This window comes from Hyperolius riggenbachi, chromosome 2 (genome assembly GCF_040937935.1).
Source record: "Hyperolius riggenbachi isolate aHypRig1 chromosome 2, aHypRig1.pri, whole genome shotgun sequence".
Taxonomy (NCBI): domain Eukaryota; kingdom Metazoa; phylum Chordata; class Amphibia; order Anura; family Hyperoliidae; genus Hyperolius; species Hyperolius riggenbachi.
Window position 1 is genome coordinate 411846999 of NC_090647.1, and position 23703 is coordinate 411870701.

At 43.9% G+C, this 23703-nt stretch overlaps 2 protein-coding genes across 3 annotated transcripts in view; both read right to left on the reverse strand.

The window, feature by feature from the left end:
• The window catches only part of DDX3X (DEAD-box helicase 3 X-linked), a 63094-nt gene that overhangs the window by 11733 nt on the left and 27658 nt on the right, over positions 1–23703 (reverse strand). For both annotated transcript variants that reach the window (XM_068269851.1, XM_068269852.1), the window contains 11 exons: positions 14937–15036; positions 11510–11645; positions 10744–10829; positions 9246–9344; positions 8586–8746; positions 6979–7123; positions 6640–6784; positions 6373–6554; positions 6171–6288; positions 5868–6021; positions 1687–1808 (listed from right to left, as the gene is read on the reverse strand). In XM_068269851.1, the coding sequence (XP_068125952.1) occupies positions 1687–1808; positions 5868–6021; positions 6171–6288; positions 6373–6554; positions 6640–6784; positions 6979–7123; positions 8586–8746; positions 9246–9344; positions 10744–10829; positions 11510–11645; positions 14937–15036 (1448 nt within the window). The remainder of the gene's footprint in view (positions 1–1686; positions 1809–5867; positions 6022–6170; positions 6289–6372; positions 6555–6639; positions 6785–6978; positions 7124–8585; positions 8747–9245; positions 9345–10743; positions 10830–11509; positions 11646–14936; positions 15037–23703) is intronic.
• LOC137544520 (uncharacterized) lies at positions 19459–23298 on the reverse strand. Its single transcript, XM_068265607.1, has 2 exons — positions 22031–23298; positions 19459–21676 (listed from the first exon to the last, which is right to left on the reverse strand). The coding sequence occupies exons 1-2, from the start codon at positions 22482–22484 to the stop codon at positions 19626–19628; spliced, it is 2505 nt and encodes an 834-aa protein (XP_068121708.1). The 5' UTR covers positions 22485–23298; the 3' UTR covers positions 19459–19625.

A 23703-nucleotide genomic window follows, 5' to 3' on the forward strand; every position in this document is an offset into this window, starting at 1 on the left:
CCAATTTAAAGTGTAATTAAAATAGAAAATATGATAACATGTTCTATTTCTCAAATAGCAGGGCTGTGGAGTCAGTCCAAAAATCTTCCGGCTCCGACTCCTCAGTTTCTGAAACCACGACTCCGGGTACCCAAAATTGCTCAGACTCCAACTCCTTAGTCTAATACTTAACAGGGCTGTGGATTTTGTACAAAAATCATGCGACTCCCGACTCAGTTTCTGAAACCACGACTCCGACTCAAACTCCGGGTGCCCAAAATTGCCCTGACTCAAACTGACTCCACAGCCCTGGATAATAGTCATCATATAATTTATATATACAGCAGTGTTCTCCCCAGGCTCTTTTAGCCGGGTGCTCCACCCGGCTAGTATTGGTGACCACCCAGCTGTCATCGGCTCACCTCCTCCCATGCTGTAAGCAGAGTTGCTCACAGAAGCACTGTCCCTGCATTCTCATCATGCCACCCGGCTACTATTTCATGCCACCCGGCTACCATTTCATGCCACCCGGCTACCATTTCATGCCACCCGGCTACCATTTCATGCCACCCGGCTACCATTTCATGCCACCCGGCTACTATTTCATGCCACCCGGCTACTATTTCATGCCACCCGGCTACTATTTCATGCCACCCGGCTGCTGGAAAAAAATTCTGGGGAGAACACTGAATTACAGTGAAGCATACAGTTCTTTACAGCAACTTAAAGAGACTCCGTAACAAAAATTGCATCCTGTTTTTTATCATCCTACAAGTTCCAAAAGCTATTCTAATGTGTTCTGGCTTACTGCAGCACTTTCTGCTATCACAGTCTCCGTAATAAATCAATGTATCTTTCCCTTGTCAGATTTGTCAGCCTGTGTCTGGAAGGCTGCCAAGTTCTTCAGTGTTGTGGTTCTGCTATGAATTCCCCCTTCTAGGCCCCTCTATGCACACTGCCTGTGTATTATTTAGATTAGAGCAGCTTCTCTCTTATCTTTTACAAGCTGGATAAATCGTCCTCTGAGCTGGCTGGGCTTTCACATACTGAAGAATTACAGACAAGGGCAAAGCTGTTTGCAGGAGAAAAAAAGAGCAGCCTGAAACTTCAGTGCATGAGAACTGCAGGGAGAAAGAAACACACAAATGATCTCTTGATATTCAAAAGGAATGCTGTACACAGCCTGCTTGTGTATGGATGTATTTTCTATGTGTGGACATACTGTACATCAACCTACTTCCTGTTTTGGTGGCCATTTTGTTTGTTTATAAACAAACTTTTTAAAACTGTTTTTAACCACTTTTAATGCGGCGGGGAGTGGCGAAATTGTGACAGAGGGTAATAGGAGATGTCCCCTAACGCACTGGTATGTTTACTTTTGTGCGATTTTAACAATACAGATTCTCTTTAAGACATTATGCGGTAATGCACGTTATTGTAACAGATTCTGTTGCACTGCACTGATATGAACTCCTTAAAATTACTACATTGCATAGCCTTAGAATTTCCATGAAACTTCAAAGTAAGCCTGCAATACAAATGTATGCACTTATGTCAGTAGAAGGAAGCAGCACAGGAGGGGGAGTAGGGAGGCCTAGAGGGAAAGTCTCAGGACCATCCAGATGCTTCTCCCTACTAAAGCAAATATCTAAGTTTATTTCAGCTTAAAAAGTACCCATCATTTTAGTCAGGTCAAACTCTACTTACCACCTCCAAAGCCTCTACTGCCTCCATGACCACTGCTTCGACCCCCACGACTGCTACCGAAGCTGGTGCTGGAACTACTGCTTTGTCTGTAATCTCTGGCACCAAAACCACCACTAAATCGACTAAAAAAAGAAAAAAAAAATGTAATAAGGTTAAATACAATGCTTTTTATAAAAATAAAGCCATTTTAAAGTTGTTTAGCCACCAGCAAAAGCCAGTGACTGGCGAAAACTATCAGAACGTTAGTTTACAAAAACAAATGTAGCCAGATGAGTATGGCCAGCTAGGCTACACATCCAACCTTATAAGCTAGCCTGCCTTGTTAGCTTTGGCAAACTGCCTGAAAATCACTTCAAGAACAGCTGCATGATTTATTGTACATTAACCATTTCTGCCGCGCGGACCTGAAGCTCACGTCCGGGCGGCTGCTCTGCCACGCTTCGGCGCGCTCTGCCGTGCTGTCCCCCGGTAGCCCTGTACTCAGTGAACAGGAACATGGTTCCCGATCACCGATCCGTGTCCCTAGCAGAAAAACCAAAGTGCTCTTACAAGAGGCTTCAGTCTTTCTGCACGTAACATTTTCCACGTCCTTGTGCTTCTGGTTAGCGAGAAGCACAAGGAGAAAAAAAATACTCAAGGTGGCCATCTTGTGACGAAATAGTAAAACTACATCTACATATTTTTTACGTTACAATTTACACAGTTAAAGGAATACTTAAGTGAAAAAAAAAAAAAAAATGATCTTTACTCACCCGGGGCATCCTTCAGCCCCCTAAAGCTGTATGGTGCCCTCGCAGCCCTGCTCTAATCGTCCTGTTCCCGCCAGCGGCTACTTCCGGTAGCCGCTAGATCACCCTCTATGCTGCTATAGCATATATATACGCTATAGCAGCATAGAGGATGATATAGCGGCTGGGAACGCAGAGAATCACCCGCGTTCCCATCCTGTCGGCGGCGGGGACAGGCCGGAAGTAGCCGCCGGCGGGGACAGGCCGATCGGAGCGGGCTGCGAGGGCACCATACAGCTTCAGGGGGCTGAGGGATGCCTCGGGTGAGTAAAGATCATTTTTTTTTCACTTACCGTATATACTCGCATACAAGCCGAATTTTTGACCCCCAAAAAGGGGGTCAAAAGTTGGGGGGTCGGCTTGTATGCGAGTCTTCCCTGGTGGTCCGTGGTCCCCGCTACCCCCTGCCCGCTCCCCCCGCCGCGGCTATTACTTGTTTCGGCAGCGGCTTCCTCGTCCCCGGCGGCTCTTCCTCTTCCCCGCTCTCATGCCTCTATGATGAAATCACAGCAGCGCGCCCGGCGCTGCTGCTCTGATGATGCAGGGGGCAGGAAAGAGCGGTTCCCATGGTAACGGCGATGCAGATCGCCGCTACAGGGAGCCGCGCTCTTTCCTGCCCCCTGCATCATCAGAGCAGCAGCGCCGGGCGCGCTGCTGTGATTTCTTCATAGAGGCATGAGAGCGGGGAAGAGGAAGCGCCGCCGGGGACGAGGAAGCCGCTGCAGGTAATAGCAGCGGGGGGAGCAGGGCACTATACCGGCCACTACCTACCTACACTGGGTACTATACTAGCTATACTGGGGCACTACCTACCTAAACTAGGTACTATACTAGCTATACTGGGGCACTACCTACCTAAACTAGGTACTATACTAGCTATACTGGGGCACTACCTACCTATACTGGGGCACTACCTACCTATACTGGGGCACTACCTACCTATACTGGGGCACTACCTACCTATACTGGGGCACTACCTACCTATACTGGGGCACTACCTACCTATACTGGGGCACTACCTACCTATACGGGGCACTCTACTAGCTAACCTGGGGCACTCTACTAGCTAACCTGGGGCACTCTACTAGCTAACCTGGGGCACTCTACTAGCTAACCTGGGGCACTCTACTAGCTATACTGGGGCACTCTACTAGCTATACTGGGGCACTCTACTAGCTATACTGGGGCACTCTACTAGCTATACTGGGGCACTCTACTAGCTATACTGGGGCACTCTACTAGCTATACTGGGGCACTCTACTAGCTATACTGGGGCACTCTACTAGCTATACTGGGGCACTCTACTAGCTATACTGGGGCACTCTACTAGCTATACTGGGGCACTCTACTAGCTATACTGGGGCACTCTACTAGCTATACTGGGGCACTCTACTAGCTATACTGGGGCACTCTACTAGCTATACTGGGGCACTCTAGCTATACTGGGGCACTCTACTAGCTATACTGGGGCACTCTACTAGCTATACTGGGGCACTCTACTAGCTATACTGGGGCACTCTACTAGCTATACTGGGGCACTCTACTAGCTATACTGGGGCACTCTACTAGCTATACTGGGGCACTCTACTAGCTATACTGGGGCACTCTACTAGCTATACTGGGGCACTCTACTAGCTATACTGGGGCACTCTACTAGCTATACTGGGGCACTACCTACCTAAACTGGGCACTATACTGGCTAAACTGGGCACTATACTAGCTAAACTGGGCACTATACTAGCCATACTGGGGCACTACCTACCTATACTGGGCACTATACTGGCTAAACTGGGCACTATACTAGCCATACTGGGGCACTACATACCCATACTGGGCACTATACTAGCTATACTGGGACACACTGGGGGGATTACGTGGCCTGCACCAATCCAGCATTTCCTACCCCCGGCTTATATGGGGGTCAATCATTTTTCCCTGTTTTTCCATGGAAAAGTTGGGGGGTCGGCTTATATGCGAGTATATACGGTACGTATTCCTTTAATTTTTAATGTTATTTCCCACACCAAAATATTACACAAATAAAATTTTTGGGTAAAGGTTTTTTTTTTTTTTAATTTTTCCCAGTTACCTAAGGGTCTGAACTTTTTAAATATGCATTTAAAGGGGGTATAGTACGAAAATTTTTTAAATTATAAGCTTGTAAATAGCGATGGACGGAAAACTGAAAAATGCACCTTTTTTCCAAATAAAATATTGGCGCCATACATTGTGATAGGGACAAAATTTAAATGGTGTCATAATCGAGACAAACTGGCAAATAAAATACATAGGTTTTAATTATGGTAGCGTGGATTATTTTAAAGCTATAATAGTCGAAAACTGAGAAATGATGCATTTTTTCCATTTTTTTTATTAATCCAGTTAAAATGCATTTAAAAAAAAATGCTTAGCAAAATGTACCACCCAAAGAAAGCCTAATTAGTGGTGGAAAAAAGATATAGATCAATAAATTGTGTTAAGTAGGTGATAAAGTTATTAGCGAATGAATGGGAGGTGAAAATTTCTCTGATTCATAAGGTGAAAACTCCCCATGGGCTGAAATGGTTAAAATGTGATTAAACTGACATAACATTCAATACTTTTTTATTACTCAGACATATTTGCCTCTTGTGCAAAAAAGTTTTATCCATTTACATATTAAGTTACACAAGTTGTACTTAAGTAAAGTTAATCTGCTCTGATCGTATTTCAACAGCTTCTGCAGAGGGTGTGAGGTGTATTTACCTTCTTGGCCTCCTGTCACGCTGAACTGCCCTGAATCAGTGAGAAAAAAATCCCTCTCTGGCAATGTACCATAATAGAGCTAAGCTGACATAAGATTCATTACAGCAGACATATTGGAATGCTTGCAATGCATGGTCAGAATGTTCACTACATAAACTGCAGTGGGTAAAAAAAAAAAAGGTATGGTCAACATTCCTGCTTCAAGACCTTTGTCAGCCAATTCTCTTTGCTGCGCTAGACTACTATCTAAATTGAATGAGATGTCCCAGTGTAGGGGGCTTGTTCACCCCTACACTTTGGCACACAAAGTTGTGGCCATGTGATGTAGGAGCTTCAGCTGGTAACATAACAGAAGGCAAGTAAGTTTACCAGAACAGGGCATAAGGACATACCTGTTGACAGGTGCATATGTAATGTAATACACTAGATTTCGCATCAAAAACAAGGTTACATTACGAGGTATTATAATGAGGTGTCCTCTGCTCAATAGTAGCTGAATCAAGGAACTCAGATTTGTGGAAGCCACAAGTGATGACTGAAACTTCCTCCCCCTTCCAAACATTTTCAAGCACTAGCTATGTTGAGCAACAGTGTTTTGGGTACAAGTGGCTACAGCTATCCATTTGCCTGAAAGCCCCTACAGCATACCTCTTTGAACGGCCACGGGTGCTACTCTTGTGATGCTGTTCATAAGCCATATTTTCCAGCCAAGATGGAACCTCTTGCTTTGCTTCCACCAAAAGATCTAATAAGTCCTTTGTTATATTTATATTCTTCTCATTGAAAAATGATGTTGCTAGACCTAAAAAAAAATTAAAATTATACATCTGGATAATTCACTCAAACCGCCACTCTGAAATTTCATTTACAGATATATACACAAAAGCCAACAAAAACTCAAAGCAGTGTTTAAATCCATCTAAAATGAAAACTTAAATTTTACCCACTTACCTAAATTACCCACACGCCCAGTACGACCAATTCTATGCACATATTCTTCAATGTCGCTAGGCAGGTCAAAGTTTATAACATGCTTCACGTTTGAAATATCAAGTCCTCTGGCAGCAACCTGTAAACAATCAGGACAAAAATTTTCAAGCAGAGCCCATAACATTCAGTTTTCAAGCAAGCCACCTCCACTATTTCTACTTACTGCAGTAGCAACTAGAATAGGACTTTTTCCAGAACGGAATTGATGAAGTGCTTCCTCTCTGTCCCTTTGAGACCGGTCTCCATGTATGCTTGTACAAGCATAACCCTCATGATACAGAAAGTCCTCAAGAGCATCTGCTCCCTTCTTTGTTTCCACAAACACTAGTGTTAATGAATCTTTTCCTGAAATACACACGTAAACATTTAAGTTCTGTAGTCAAAACAATTCAGCAAATTTAACCTTATAAAGAGACCATAGTTAACATACCTGTGGCATTGAGGAGATCCAATAAGAAGGAACGTTTATCCATTTCCTCTACCCAGACTACTTTCTGTGTGATATTTTCCGAAGTTGACCCCACTCTACCCACTGCAAGGAAGATATATTCCTCTAAGAAGTCACGGGCAAGAATCTAAAAAAAAAAAAAAAACATTCAACTTTAAATCATAACAGCTCATTAAATTTGCAGAACCAAATAGCAAGAAATCTAGGTTAAATGCAGTAATAAAGAATGCATTCGCCCAGCGTTAAGTGGAACACATTTTGTGGCTTCTGCACAACATTGTACTGAAGCCATTAATATTGTAACCAATTATGAATATTTACCTGGATTTCCTTCGGGAAAGTGGCACTAAACATCATTGTCTGCCGAACACCTTTAGGAGGCATGGTGTCTTGCTCAACTATTCGCCTAATTTGAGGCTCAAAACCCATGTCAAGCATCCTGTCTGCTTCATCTAAAACCAGATACCTGTAAGAAAACATTCACATTAAAAACTTTGCAAACTAAATTAATAGAAACTCAATTAGAAGTAGGTCCCACTAAATTTAAGATGCAGGACATAACAGTAAAATGTATTTGAAGTGTACCCAAGGCTAACCTCCGGTCAAAAGTCAAATACCCAAGGAGAGTGAATCTTCTGTATTCTGTAGGGACTTCCCATACCATGCCTCAGTACCTTTGAGCGCTAACAGCCCAATGGAGCCCAACAAGCTCGTTGGATTCCAACCTCACGACTGCACTCTTCAAGCATGAGCGCGACCTTACTGCACATGTGTGAACACTGCCACACCTACACTGTCGAAATCACTCTTGCACGAGAGGATCATGCTACTGCACAGATGTGGCCGTTCAGCACAGTCACAATGTGCAGGAGGGTCCCGGGCAGTGGTTGAGGACCGCAGTATGGCTTTGGAAGCCTCTGGAAGATCCAGAGGCTTCCTGCTCCTTAATATATTTTTCTTCTAGTAAGCCTTCTGCAGAGGCCTACAGAACGAGTCTAAAGGCAACTTAGACAATACTCGTTTGCAAATAAATGGCATCCTAATTTAAAACTTCCTACTTCGAGTGCCAGCCAAGATAATCAGCCTTGAAAATTATCCCAACTATGGTCATCTAAACCAGAGATGTCAAACTCCAGGACTGGAGGGCCAGATCCGTGCCAGTGTTTAGGATGGACTGAGGAAGAGTAATGTGTCTACCTGATGGACCACACACTTCTTGATTCAGACCATCAATTCATTTGAGCGGTGTCAAAAATGTGCGAGGACCCCGGCCCTTGAAGGACCGGTTTGACATCCCTGATCTAAACAAAAAAAAAAAAAAAAAAAAAAAAAAAAAAAAAAAAAAAAAAAAAAAAAAAAAAACTTGGGAGAGAGGTTTATATTCCTTCAATACAGAATTTTTATAAAGTCAATGAGGGCCAGGCTATCTGACTAGAACCTTCTCAAAAGGGAAAATAAAATTTCCAACACTGTATAGAGGCAGGGCTACAACTCACAGGTAATTGTATTCCCCTATGAAGAACTGGGCGTGAGGTCTTTTCATTGCTGGAACCATAAAGGACAACTAAAGCGGTATATGGAGGCTGCCATATTTATTTCCTTTTAACCAATACCAGTTGCTGGCAAGCCTGCTGATCTATTTGACTGCAGCTCATCTTGTTAGGTCTGGCAAGGTCAAAAACTATGGCTAAAAGCATTAAAAGCAGGGTATTAGCAGGATAGCCAGGTAACTGGTATTGAACCGGACAAATATGGTAGCAGCCATATCACTCTTGCTTCAGTTGCCCTTTAACACTGGAGAAAATAGAGCTGTTGCAGCTAACCCAAAGCATTATGCTTTAGAATGATTTATCCCTCCGCAACATAATTGGTTAAACACTAAAGTATACATACACTTACACCCAAAAGATATATAACTTCTGACATACTTGCAGCAATCTAAGCCAATCTTTCCCCTTTCCATCATGTCAACTAGGCGACCTGGGGTAGCAACAAGCAAGTGGCAACCTCGTTCCAAGTCTCTAATCTGTTGTCCAATGTCTGCTCCGCCGTATACCACACATGGGCGTACTCTGGATCTGTATGCAAACTGAAAAGACAGACATTAAGTACCATATTCACAGGTAAGAACATGCATAAAATGCAGTCTGGTGTGGTTAGAGATGTTAAATTAGGGTTCCAATCCGAGCCAGGGCTGGATTCCTCTAAGCTTCAGAGGTCAGGGACCCTGAGGCTTCCACCTCCAGACGTATCCCCCAGAGGGTTTTTTGTTACAGGTTCTCAGTTTATAGTAAATTATTAACTTCCTGACTAGTCCTCACATGTGTTAATCTGCACATAAATGAGCAGAGTGACTATTTACAGAAAAAGGGCATTTAAAGCCCACTACAAATTTGATGATTTCAGAAGCTGCCTTGAGAAGACATCGGAATATCTACACCACCAGACCAGTACAGGCACTGACTGCCAAATTACTTTGCTACAGTATGCAGGTGGCAACATGCCAGCATCTTAAAACAAATCTAAAATGTAAGCGTAATACATTGTTCCCATTATAACATCTTATTAACCAGACTAAAAATACATACTTTTCTGGCTTCTTCATAGATCTGTACAGCAAGTTCTCTTGTTGGAGCCAGAACAAGGGACAGAGGGAACTGCTTGCGTCTTCCATATCTTCCATTGTCCTACAAATTGGAAAAAAAAAACAAAAAAAAAAAAAAAAACAGTAAGTCTAATGATCAAAGAGTCCAATACATTTCAGTGTTCACAATGAACAGAGGCGCCAAAAGTATAAGGATTAAATGAGTTTAAAGAGACTCCGTAACAAAAATTGCATCCTGTTTTTTATCATCCTACAAGTTCCAAAAGCTATTCTAATGTGTTCTGGCTTACTGCAGCACTTTGTACTATCACAGTTTCTGTAATAAATCAATGTATCTTTCCCTTGTCAGACTTGTCAGCCTGTGTCTGGAAGGCTGCCAAGTTCTTCAGTGTTATGGTTCTGCTATACACTCCCCCCTCAGGGTGGAAAGAAACACACAAATGATCTCTTGAGATTCAAAAGGAAGGCTGTATACAGCCTGCTTGTGTATGGATGTATTTTCTATGTGTGGACATACTGTACATCAACCTACTTCCTGTTTTGGTGGCCATTTTGTTTGTTTATAAACAAACTTTTTAAAGCTGTTTTTAACCACTTTTAATACGTCGGGGAGCGGCGAAATTGTGACAGAGGGTAATAGGAGATGTCCCCTAACGCACTGGTATGTTTACTTTTGTGCGATTTTAACAATGCAGATTCTCTTTAAAAACCAACTTAAATGGCAAAATTGGAGGAAGTGGTGGTCTTGCCTCCCTCAAGCAGACACGACAACGACTGCGATTCAGTCACACACATTAGGAACTCCAAAAAGAAATGCAATGTGTTTCGCAGGTTCAACCCCGCTTCATCAGGCAATATAGGGAGGAGTATCAAACAATCTGCACAAGGATTCAAGTTCTTGAATCCTTGTGCAGATTGTTTGATACTCCTTATATTGCCTGATGAAGCGGGGTTAAACCTGCAAAACGCGTTGCATTTCTTTTTGGAGTTCCTAATGTGTGTGACTGAATCGCAGTCGTCAGGTCTGCTTGAGGGAGGCAAGACCACCACTTCCTCCAATTTTGCCATTTAAGTTGGTTTTTAAGCTCATTTAATCTAACCTTATACTTTTGGCGCCTCTGTTTATTGTATACAATTTTGAGTCCACCCTTGGTGGAGGGTTGCTACCCTTTCTTCCTGTCTACAGAGAGCGACTTAATCCTGAGTGGGGTCAGGACAACCTCCCCACCTGCCTTTAAAGTGGTTGCCTGCTGGTGACCCTGACTTGTGAGTATCTAGCAATACAAACTTATTGCCACCTTGTCCAGTACGAATTTCACTATTGGGGCTCTTGGTGTTCCCTGTTTTTATTTCAGTGTACAAGGCATCACATTCCCTTTTGGAAGAAGTAGATACTGTCACTAGCAAATTTAAGTTGCTCCTGCCTATCCAAGTGAATTGGGCTTTTCCTCAAGACTACTGCATTTTTAGTGGTTTCCTACCTTTATTTGCTTCATTGCTTCACCAGGACCATCTGCATAGATCTGACTAAGAATGGGCAACAAAAATGCTGCAGTTTTTCCAGAACCTAGAAAAAAAGATTTTGTAAAAATCAAACTTATCACAACTAGTAAACGTAGAACCACCTTTGTTAAAGTGTAACTGTTGGGCATAAAATCAATTCTTTATTTTATCCTGTAAACAAGTAATAAGGTTGCTAACCAGGTAATCCAAAAGTTAAAACCACTTTTCTTGTTGATAAATGATCATTCCCCAGTTTACCTGACTTATTTGGTACACAAAAAAGTTGCAAGGCATGCTGGGTTTTCCTTTGCTTCTGTACTCTCCCCTCAGACTTAACTAATGCAGCCCGATTGGTTGAAGCCTCTTTCCCTCCTGTTTTCCCCTCCCACACCTCTGTTCCTCTGATTGGCCAGTATTTCTCACGCTGAGACAATGCACTTTCTATAGTGGTAAGCAGTCAATGCATACACAATCAGGCAGAGGAGAGTAAGGGAAAGGACATCAGGATTGGCTTCAAACTAGCTACAGTTAAAATGAGAAATGCCAAGAAAGATTCTCTTGCTGTAGCAAAAATCACTGAAATCAAAATGTGGACCGTGCAATACATATGTGGAGCAAGTAGTTACATATGTGTTTTTTTCTGAGATAGTATGGCTGACAGCTCCTCTTAAAAGCTTGCATTCACAGGTTTTAAGAGCAGTACAACAAATAAGCATTCTTGTAGGTTTGATAAAAGCAACTTACCAGTCTGAGCACAAGCCATCAGGTCCCTCTTTTCTATGATGATAGGAATGGCATGCTTCTGAACTGGAGTTGGTCGTGTATATCGGGTGAGCTGAATGTTTCCCATTATTATTTCGCCCATGTTGACATCATGAAACTGCGTGAGCAAGAAAAAGAAAAAAAAAAAAAAAAAAAAAAAAAAAATTTAAAATGTGGCATGGTACTTTAAAGCAAAATGGGAACTGACATGAAAAGTAGTCCTGGTGGGGTGCCGGGGGAGAAATAGTTTACATCAGTTGACCCCTAGTAATGTACTACTGATAACAGGACAGGCAATAGTATACTCACATCTTAACCTCCCTGGGATACAGTGCTGCAGTTCTCCCTCTGTACTCCAGGTGGTCGTGTAACCCTATAGTAAAACTGCTGGCTGTCCAAGCAGCAACCTCACCAGGGGGACGCAGAGCCTTGGAGGACAGGAAGAATAAGGGCTGCCGGCGCCTGGGTCCCCAGGGAGGCGACCGAAAACGCCCACTGAAGCGCCATTGCTCTGCATAGACCTTGTGGTGGGCACCACGAGTCTGGCTTGGGTTACCACTCAGCTATGAATTTCCAACCCTGATCCTGACTTGGGGTTAATGCCAGGAGGGTTAACTGAACCCTTTTCAAGCCCTTACAACCACCACCGATGGCAGCAACCTGTACATAAGGTCTTGTCTGATTGCTGGTTTATTTAGCTTATATTTTAGAAATTCTAAAACAGTCAAACTGGCCATGTATAATACAATCTTGTATGAGTTTTACTATTTCTATGTAGCACAAAAACACTAAATACAGCGGAGCTTGCAAGTTTACATAACTTGGCAAAACGTCTAACTTATATTCTACGAAAAATGGTTAAAGGGGTTCTTTCGCGAATGAGGAAAATAAAAGTGGTTTATGCATAAACTATTAAACATCCTAAAATGGTGTAAAAAAGTTTTTTTTTTTTTAAAAATGAATGGTTTCATCAATACAACATGTAATGTAAACAGTGACTGATGGACTGGGAGGCTAATCCATTTGTTAGGGGTGTCTTTTTTCACTTTCGTTTCACAACCATAACTCCTGCCTAAGTAGTTTTCAGTGGTATAATCCACTGCTAGCAGGAATTGCTGTTATAGCCCTAACAGATGAGCTCCACTGAGCTGCTCAATATGTGTTTGCATCGGCCTCTGGTTGCCTAGCAACAGTGTAGACACTCGTTTGTGAAAAAAGTCATAAGCGGCTGGGAGATTCAGTCCCATCCACCATAATATTCTTTGTCAGATTTGATTCAATGATTTGATCTGATTCAATCTGACATGTCCGATTCATGATTCGATTCAATTCAAATTGATTATCATGAATTGGACATGTCAGATTGAATCAAATCCAGTCAATGAATCATGCTGCTAGGCTAACCCAGCACACCCCTCCCTGGGATCCAGTGCTGCAGTTTTTCCTCCGTCCTCCAGAATGGTGCTGTAACCCTCTTGTGAGATTGCCCACATGATAGACTCCAATCTTCCCAGGGGGAACCAGAACCTCGGAAGCCTCCACCCAGAGCGGAACTCGTGATTACCTCTAAGGTGGTTAAAAGCCTCCATATCCCTCTCATTGATTTAAAGGGACACTTAAAGAGGAACTCCAGTGAAAATGTAATAATGTGCATCATTTTTTACAATTATGTATAAATGATTTAGTCAAGTGTTTGCCTATTGTAAAATCTTTTAAATCACCGATTTACATTCTGACATCACATGGTGACATTTTTACCGCTGGCAGGTGATGTAGCCGCTTTCTTTTTTGGCAGTTGGAAACAGCCCTAAATCGCTACTTTCCACAATGCAACGAGGTTCACAGACCGGAAACTGCCAGGACCACGGTCCTCAGTTTCTTGTGGGAGGGTTTTCACCACAATATCAGCAATACAGAGCCCCCTGATGATCCATTTGTGAAAAGGAATAGATTTCTCATGTAAAAGGGGGCATCAGCTACTGATTGGGATGAAGTTCAATTCTTGGTCAAGGTTTCTCTTTAACCTCTTGACGACCAGCTAACGCCGATCGGCGTAAACTGGTCGTCTGCGGGTTACCATGGAAACTTCCATGTCAGTTCACGGAGGGTGTCTCAGTGAACAGCCGGAGAGCCGCCGATCGCGGCTCGCCGGCAAAATGTAAACACGCGGGGAAGAAATCCCCGCTGTTTACATCATAGGGCGCTGCGGCTATCAGACCCCCCCGGCAGGACATCCCCCTAGTGGGGAAAAAAAAGGGGGGGGGGAGGGTCTGATCGCCCTGGCATAATACTGATCTGTGCTGCGGGCTGGAGAGCCCACACAGCACAGATCAGCCAATATAGCCCTGGTCGGCAAGTGGTTATTAAAGGGAAGGTTCAGGGTGTAATCAAAAAAAATACAAATCCACTTACCTGGGGCTTCCTCCAGCCCGTGGCAGGCAGGACGTGCACTCGGCGCCGCTCTGCAGGCTCCCAGTCTTCTCCGGTGGCGCACCCGACCTGGCCAGCTTTCAGGTCCGGCTCTTCTGCGCTCCAACATGCGTCTCACGCCGTCGCGCTGAAGTCATTGGACGTCCTCCGGGCTGTACTGCGCAGGCGCAGTAGTTCTACGCCTGCACAGACCAGCCCGGAGGATGTCCAATGAAGTCAGCGTGACGGCATGAGACGCACGGAGCGCAGAAGAGCCCGACCTGGAAGCCAGCTTGGCGCGCCACAGAAGACTGGGAGCCTGCGGAGCGGCGCCAAGGACACATCCTGCCTGCCACAGGCTGGAGGAAGCCCCAGGTAAGTGGATTTGTGTTTATTACACCCTGAACCTTTCCTTTCAGGCTTGGGGGAAAAAAAATAAAATAAAAAATAAAGTTTTACTCAACTGGTGCTTCCATAAGCCCCCTGCAGCTGTTCGGTGTCCATGCAGTCTCGATCAGATGCTCCTGTCCCCCGCCAGCAGCATCTTCCGGTTTTTGGCGGCAGGCCTGGGAATGTGAGTGATTCTTTGCATTCCTGGCCGCAATAGCACCCTCTATACTGCCATTGCGGCCAGGAAGGAGGAGAAGAATCACTCGTTCCCAGGCCTGTCGCCAAGAACAGAAGAGGCTGCAGGCGGGGCCAGGAGCATCTGATCGAGACTGCGTGGGCGGGGACCGGCGCTATGGAGGAGGCGGGGGAGCGCCAAGACTGACAGATTCAGAGATAAACAGCCAGCTGCGACACGCTGCGTGTTGACAGCTTGGCATATGATATATGGGGGGGTCAAGCAAAGCGCAGGGAGAGGGCCTGTGTGGGGATTGGTATAGCAACAGAGGCTGGGCAATATATGCAGACCCAGCCTGTGTGCACTTAGCGTTCTTAGAACCCACCTTGGGTTCTCTTTAAACTAGTACAATACAATAAAAGTTAAGATACGTACACTTTCAATATGTGGAGGGCAATTCGATCCTGTTGCTTCAACTGGAATGTCATCATACTTCTCAAAGTTAATGCCTGTATTGCTTCCAGAAAAAAGCTCCCTAGAAGGTGGAAAAAGAAATGTAAACTTACACTGAAGGATAAGATCAGAAGAGCCTGGTATTGTGATCAGATCGGATCCCTGTAATACTGGGTTTACACCATACAATTTTCTGCTATGCTGGGCATACACGGGTCGATCCGGCAGCCGATTACCCGCCAGATAGACTCCCACCGCGTCCGCGCGGATAGATTCCCGCTCACCCCCCCCCCCCCCCCCTTATCAGCCGCTGGATTCCCAGCTATTGTCCGCTGGTGGGGAATCTATCTGGCAGGTCAGCGGACCTGTCGGATATCAATCGAGCAATCGGCGGCTCGATTGATAAGGGAAATAAACTCCGTGTATGCCCAGCAGATTTACCTGCCAGATAAATTTCCAACATATTGAACTTTATCTTACGATCTATCTGCTGAGCAATTAGGCATTGTTCTACTCAGCAGGAGATAAACAGAAGACAATGCACCAGAGATCATGACCATTCGACAGAAAAAATTATGCATTCTAACAGAAGAATCTAAAGCCTCATCTACACGCGTAGATGCGGCTCGATTAATAAGTTCCGACAGGTCGGATCTTGCTACCGCAGATTCCCTGCTCGTTCCCCGCGAGGTGACAATGGCAGGGAATAGAGCGGAAGATAAGCGGCGCGGGGACGAGCGGGTATCGAATCCGCACGTGCAGGGACGTGGCGGGTACGTGCAGGGACGCAGAAGAGGCGATCCGGCGGCTAATCGAGCCGCTGGATCAGAGCCTCATCTACGCGTGTAGATGAGGCTTTACAGAAGAATCTAACAGAAGAATCTGACGATTGGTGAAAACCCAGCATAATGTTGGGCATACACGGGTCGATCCGGTGGCCGATTAGCCACCGGATCGACTCCTGCTCGTCCCCGCCGGCGCTTCTCATCTTCAGCTCAATTCGCCGCTATTGTCTGCCCTTGGGTATCGAGCACGGAATCGATCCCCGCAGTGATCGGACATGTCGGATATCAATCGAGTAACCAGCGGCTCGATTGATAAGCCTGCGTTGAGCCGTGTATGCCCAAGCATTAGGGCCTGTTTCTAAGATACGCAGATTGGATGCATAAAAACTGACTCCAATGAATGCCTATGGGAAAATCTGCATCAGAAAAATCGTGTTTAGTGGAAACCGCACCATAAGCATTCATTGGTGTCAGGTTTTTCTGCATCCAATCTGCATGTAGTGGAAACAGGCCCTAAGGGTGCCTAGCCACACACTATCCTGGAAATGTGATGAACTTTTGTAATGTCACAAGTAAGGTTTCTCAACCCTCCACATTGTGTCGAAGCTAACATGGCAATGTCTCAGGTGGCAGTGGAATGACTTACCTGGAAAAAGGCTTTTTGTGGTGTGACTGGTATTGTACAGAGATCTACAGGTTTAGCAGTCATGTTTTTAGAAAGGTCTTTGTCTAATGGTCATGTTGCTGGAAAGGTTTATAGCAGCCAAATGGCAAAGTCAATTTGCTCTGCTGCTCAGACCATTTACCAAGTATGCTGTAGGAGAGCTGGGACAAGATTAACTCCAAAAGGGGGACTGATAGGATTGTGTCCAGCAGGAGCTGAAGGGTTACAAGCCTGTAGGATGCTGCTAAATACTATGGTGATTGACAGTATGTGAACCCTTTTAAAAAATCCTTTTTTTATACGTACATGACTTAAGACTATTTTGTTGTGAGAAGAGGGCTGGAAGAGACCCAAGTCATCACAGTATCAGGATTATGCAATCTAGGCCACTGTGGGCTAGATTACATCTTTTCCATGGTTCAGACGTACTATGTATACTTACAATATCGTGCATCTCATTTTTGTATGGCAATTGGCTAATTTGTAATAGAGCGCAAGAACACACTTTCCCAAAAAGCACCATTTTTCCAGAGCCCACATACACCTGTGCAAGACTATGGCAATAGACAGTGTTCTCAATATTTCAGCAAGGCTTGGTGTACAGAGGCGCCAGAGTAGAATAAAAATGTTTAAAAACGTCTAAAAGAGGGGGATGTTCAGGTGGACTTACCTCCCTCAAAAATATAGAACTCAATTGAGTCACAATATATCAATACAAAAAAAACGTTTTGTATTGAAGTGGAGTTAAAGTGGAGTTAAATAAAGTGGAGTTAAATAAAACGTTTTTTTGTATTGATATATTGTGACTCAATTGAGTTCTATATTTTTGAGGGAGGCAAGTCCACCTGAACATCCCCCTCTTTTAGACGTTTTTAAACATTTTTATTCTACTCTGGCACCTCTGTACACCAAGCCTTGCTGAAATCTTGATTCCACCCTCGGTGGAGGGGTGCTACCCCGTTTCCTATCTACAGAGAGCGACATCTTAATAACCTGAGTGGGGTCAGGTTCTAATACTCCCCACCTGCATATGAAGTGGTTGCCTATGGGTAACCCATGTTTGTGAGTAGATCTTAATATTTTGCTTTAAACCACAACCAACTTAACAATACTACACCATATTGGGCTCTCGATTTCTCTTTGTTCTTCCAAGCACAGTGTTCTCAATAGGCTGTACTCCTCCATTCGGATCAACTTACCTGTCTTCTGTCTCTTCTCCACAGGTAATCAGGTGTTCTACGCTGCTGGGCTTCACGAAGTGCAGGTATTGAAGTAAGGCAGAACCAGGGCCATCAGTGCAGTGTAAAAATACCAATGGGAATCCATGGCAGCAGTGAGGATTCTCATTGCTAGGTAGAATCCAATTGTTCTAGCCGATGGTAGACCTTGGTTTCTGCCTGTTCTCTGAGGCTACCAGCACTTGTCCCAGAGCCCTGCAGCAGTGTCAGTGCACGTGGAAGACCAAATTGGTGACCAAAGACAGGTGAGTAGTAGCAGAGGGATGGATACAGTCACCGGACACTGACAGGGCACAGTATCTGCTGAGATACACTAATGCACCATTGTGCATCCATCCCAAGCGTGAAGCTAGCCTTACAGCACATTCATATACAACATTTTAAAGGGTTAATAAATTCTCACCATTTTGTAGGTGTAATGTTTAGAAGAGGACACATGAGAGTTTTAGTTAAAGTGAACCTCCTAAAAATCTACTCCACAGAACTGAAAAAGGCTTGGTGTTTAACAGGTTCACAGCATCAGAACTTTGTTTCTTACTAAAGCATCATTTTTAGCCAAGCTCCACTCATTAAAGCAGGGCTGTGGAGTCTGTTCAAAAATCCACCAACTCAGACTCAGTTTAGTATTCCACCGACTGACTCAGACTACGAATTTGCACATTACAATCTTGTTGATTGAAAGTATGTAACATGAAATTCTGCTCTGCAGGAGAATGAGGGGATTCTTCCTTTATTACACATTCTTCATGCACAATCTGAACCAGGTTTATGGGTGATAGACAACTCCTCTGTGTTCAATGTGCACAACATTCACAGTTGATTCCCTGCAGCTCTGGAGAGTGCATATGTAGAGTATAGTACTACTGTGTAACAAAGTAAACCTGAGACAGATGAAATTAAAGTTTTATACATACCTGGGGCTTCCTCCAGCCCCCTTCAGGCTAATCAGTCCCGCGCTGTCCTCCGCCACATGGATCTTCTGCTATGAGTCCAGGTACTTGAGCCAGTCTGGTGTGTGCATGCACACTCTGCCGCGAGCGTACTACACCTGCGCAGCACTATTGCGCAGAACGCTCTTGGCTGTGGAAGCAGCATGTGGCCAGACTGCGCTGACTGGCTGAATTACCAGGACTCCTAGCAGAAGATCCAGGTGGTGGAGGTGGACAGCGAGGGACTGATTAGCCTGAATGGGGCTGGAAGAAGCCCCAGGTATGTATAAAACGTCTTCATCCTTCTCAGGTACCATTTAATTCTTAGTCACCAAACCAAATGTTAACATATCAAACGATTTGATTTCATGAGCAAAGAGTGCGTACATTTGCATAAATCAGAATGAACGCAGAATTATTTCCATCTCATTGACCATCTATTAGTGACACGGCTACACATCAGGCTTTATACTTACAGCATAGATGTTATTTAGTATATATAAGATTCCTGTGTACACATACAGGATCTTCTCAAAAATTTAGTATATTGTGATAAAGTTCATTATTTTCTATAATGTACTGATAAACATTAGACTTTCATATATTTTACATTCATTATACTACAACTGTAGTTCAAGCCTTTTATTGTTTTAATATTGATGATTTTGGCATACAGCTCATGAAAACTCAAAATTCCTATCTCAAAAAGACAAAAATTACTTACGGTAATGTCTTTTCCAGAAGACGAAAGGACAGCAACCCTGAGACTTGTCTCCTTCCATAATTCACTGGACAGGAAGCTAGATAAGAATTTGCATAATAGATTAGATAGGGATTAGACAGGTATATACAACATAGTTCCCGCTTACCCCATCAGTTGTAAAAAAAGACTCCACACAGAATGATGCTTCAAAATAAATTTTAATAAGACAAAATCCGGGTGGGTAGTAAGGGTGCTGTCCTTTCGTCTTCTGGAAAAGACATTACCGTAAGTAATTTTTGTCTTTCCCAGAACGTCTCAGGACAGCAACCCTGAGATGATATACAAGATCAATTTAGGGGGGGACTACAGCTTGCAATACTTTTCTGCCAAAACATAGATCAGAATTTGACAATACATCCAGTTTATAATGTTTGACAAATGTATTGTGACTTGACCAGGTGGCTGCCTTACATATTTGCTCGATAGTGGCTCCAGCCCTCTCTGCCCAGGAAGTCGAGACAGCTCTCGTCGAATGTGCTCTGATTGTAGAAACAAGCTGCTTCCCCTGATGAAAGTAGGATAAAGCAATTGCCTGTTTAATCCATCTGGCAATTGTTGGCCTAGATGCTTGTTTGCCTCTAAATTTACCTGCGAATAGTACCAGTAAAGCATTAGATTTTCGCCATGACTTGGACCGCTGAAGATATTCGATTACACATCTTCTGACATCTAAAGAATGCAACTTATTTTCTTTTTGATTAGATGGGTTGTTACAAAAAGATGGTAAAAAAATCTCCTGAGATCTGTGAAACTTGGAAGATACTTTAGGAAGAAAGGATACGTCTAGCCGTAGCGTAATCCTATCTTCACTGATAACACAATAAGGTTCATTTATTGAAAGAGCCTGTAGTTCTCCTATTCTTCTGGCAGTTGTTATTGCTAACAAAAAAGCAGTCTTTAGTGTCAATAGCTTATCAGATATATCAGAAATGGGCTCAAAGGGCGATTCACATAGAGCTTGCAACACCGTATTTAGGTCCCATGACGGAATCTTTGACTGGACAACTGGTCGAAGCCTCCTTGTTGCCTTAAAAAATCTGACCACATATTCTTCCTCCGCTAATCTTCTCTCCAGGTAAACACTCAGAGCCGATACTTGTACTTTTAATGTGCTGATGCTAAGACCCTTTTGAAATCCACATTGTAGAAACTCCAGCACCGAATTTGAGTGTGATGTGACCATCTCATTCTTCAAACACCAGGAGAGATATGTTTTCCAAGCCTTATGATATATCTGGCGTGTAACTTTTTTCCTACTCTGAATGAGTGTTTCTGATAAACTATTAGAGAAACCCTTGCTCTTTAATATCCTCCATTCAGGCTCCATGCCGAAAGCCGAAGAAGAGTCGGATTGGGATGAAACGCTGGGCCCTGGGTCAGTAGATCCTGTCGACATGGAAGGATCAGATGGTCTGAGGCTAAGCGCTGAAGTGGAGCAAACCAAGGTCTCTTGGGCCAGAAAGGAACAACCAGAATGACTTGTGCTTGGTCTCGCCATATCTTGTTCAAAACCCTCGAGATGAGATGTAGAGGGGGAAAGGCGTACATCTTGTGCTGGCTCCAGCTGATTGAGAATGCATCCACTTCCCATGGATTGTCCTGTGGGCACAGGGAACAAAATAGAGGGCATTTCGTATTGATTCGTCTTGCAAACAGATCTACTTGTGGAGCCCCCCAGAGATTCGATATTTCTTGAAATATTTGATCGTTTAGGCTCCATTCGTCTTGAGAGAGGTTCCATCTGCTTAAATAATCTGCTAGATAGTTGAGCGTCCCTTTCAGATGTACTGCTTTTAAGGAAAGTAGACTCTTTTCTGCCCAATGAAGAATCCTTGATGCTTGGGACCTTAAGACTCTGCTCTTCGTACCCCCCTGCCGGTTCAGGTAGGCCACTACTGTACTGTTGTCCGTACGAATAGTCACATGGGATTGGTGAATCTGAGTCTGGAATGCCTGAAGTGCTTCCCATACAGCTTGCAACTCCCTGCTGTTTGAAGATCGTTTGTGAAGATGTGCAGACCATTGACCTTGAGCAAGAAGAGTATTCAGATGTGCTCCCCAACCCCCGGAGCTTGCATCTGTAGTTATTACAGTCTGGGTTGGAAAGTCCCAAAGATTTCCTCTGGAGAGATGATTTGCCTCCAGCCACCAAAGAAGAGAGTGCTTGACACTCCAAGGAATCTGAAACTTCTTGTCTAGGGAAGATAACCTCTTGTCCCATTTGGATAAAATCCAGCTTTGAAGTACTCTCGAATGAAGTTGACCCCATTGTACTGCAGGAAACGATGCTGTTAATAAGCCCAGTAGCGCCATAGCTTTTCTTAGAGAAATGATCTTCATTCTCTGAAAAGAAAGAACAGAATTTAGTAAAACAGTAGATTTCCTGGAAGGCAAAACAAGTGTTTTATTGCCAGTACAGATCACAAAGCCCAGGAACTCCATACTCTGCTGAGGTTTTAAAGAGGATTTCTCCCAGTTAATTACCCACCCAAGGGACTGAAGAAAATCAAGTGTGAACTCTGTTTGAAGATTTACTGAGTGGACAGAGGGACCCCAAAGAAGTAAATCGTCCAGGTAGGCCATAATCTGGATAGAGTCTAGTCTCAGGACAGCTAAAACTTCTGCCATAACTTTGGTAAATAGCCATGGGGCTGAAGATAAACCAAAGGGGAGGGCACTAAATTGGAAGTGTCTTACCTCTCCGTGTAGAACCACTGCGAACCTCAGGAATTGCTGTGATTCTAGGTGAATTGGCAGATGTAGGTAAGCGTCTTTGAGGTCTAGAGAGGTTAACCAACAGCCCTCTTGTAGCAGATTTATCACTGAGCGAATGTTGTCCATTCGGAATTTCCTGTAACGGACTGCCTTGTTTAATTTCTTCAGATTCAGGATAAACCTGTAGTTCCCTTGAGGCTTCTTTATCAGGAACACTGGAGAGTAAAATCCCAGACATTCCTGGCATCTTGGGACTTGTCTGATGACTCTTTTTTCTAGTAGAGAGTTTACTTCGTTTAGTAATGCCTGTGCCTGGTCTGGACTGCTTGGACAGGGAGTCACAAAGAACTGTGTCGGTGGGCGCTTGATAAATTCTATTTTGTATCCCTGTAAGATTATGTTTAACAACCAATTGTTCTGGAATGTCTCCTGCCATTTTTCGAAGAAATGGGCTAGTCTGCCGCCCACCGGTATCCTGGCGTCATTGTTTTGTTGGAGGGTTTGGATTGGAGTAAGAGGGATTTCCTCTTGGCCGCTGCGTTCTATTTGGTACCCACTTCTTCTTCTGGATATTCTTATTTTCTGTTTCTTGTTTTCCTGAAGGACGAAAGGAACGATTGAAACGAAAATTTCTCCGCTTAACTGGAAAATTTTTCTTTTTATCTGCAGATCTTTCCAAAGTCTCTTCCAACTTTGTTCCAAACAAGAGATTGCCTTCACAAGGAATTCCGCATAGTTTAGACTTGGAAGAGGTATCACCCTGCCAGGTTTTTACCCACACACCTCTCCTAGCAGAATTTACCAGAGCTGTTGTTCTAGCCGTTAGACGTACTGAGTCATCTGCTGCATCCGCCAGATAATTAGTGGCATGTAGGATCTTAGGGAAGGCATTCAATATTTCCTCTCTAGGGATGCCTGACGCAATCTGTGATTGGACTTCCATTATCCATAACTTTAGGGATCTAGCCACTGCAGTAGATGCTACCGAAGGCTTGAAGTTTAAAGAAGCTGCCTCCCATGCCCTTCTTAAGATGTTATCCATTTTCCTGTCAATTGGATCTTTTAGGCAACCGAAATCTTCAAATTGCAGATCCGACCTTCTGGACACTTTAGATAGTGAAGGGTCAAGTTTAGGTGAGGTCCCCCAAAACTTTTGATCTTCTGCGCTATATGGGTATCTCTTGGCCAAAGACTTAGGCCAAAAGGCTCTCTTTTCAGGATTGTCCCATTCTCTTTTAATGATGTCCTTAAGACTATTATGCACAGGAATAAAGGACATCTGAGGTTCAGATAAAGTCTCATACATTTGATCTAAGGGTGTTAATGTTTTCTTTTCTGTAGCAATTCCCATTGCCATGTGCATGGCCTCTAACAGTTCTTTCATAAAGTCAGTGGAGAAAGCAAACCTATGGCATTTACTACTCTTTTCTTCCACATTATCTGTTTCAGAAGGTATTTCATCAAAAGAGGAAATCTCCATTTCTCCCTCGGATCTTTCTGATTCCTCTGAAAGCACAACGTCTAATTTCCTCTTCTTAGTCGGAGGGGTACCTTCAGGAGCCCGATCCGGCTGTTTAGTAGCCACAGAACCCGAGGGTCCCGGTAGGACTGTCAAACCTGCCCTTACTGGAGAGGTAGCTGAGCTTTTCATAGTC

Coding starts and splice junctions, on each gene's coding strand:
- LOC137544520 (XM_068265607.1), bottom strand. CDS start 22,484: ATGGCAGGAGACATTCCAGAACAATTGGTTGTTAAACATAATCTTACA. Junction 21,677..22,030: donor CAGTGGTTCTACACGGAGAG/GTAAGACACTTC, acceptor CTTTCTTTTCAG/AGAATGAAGATCATTTCTCT.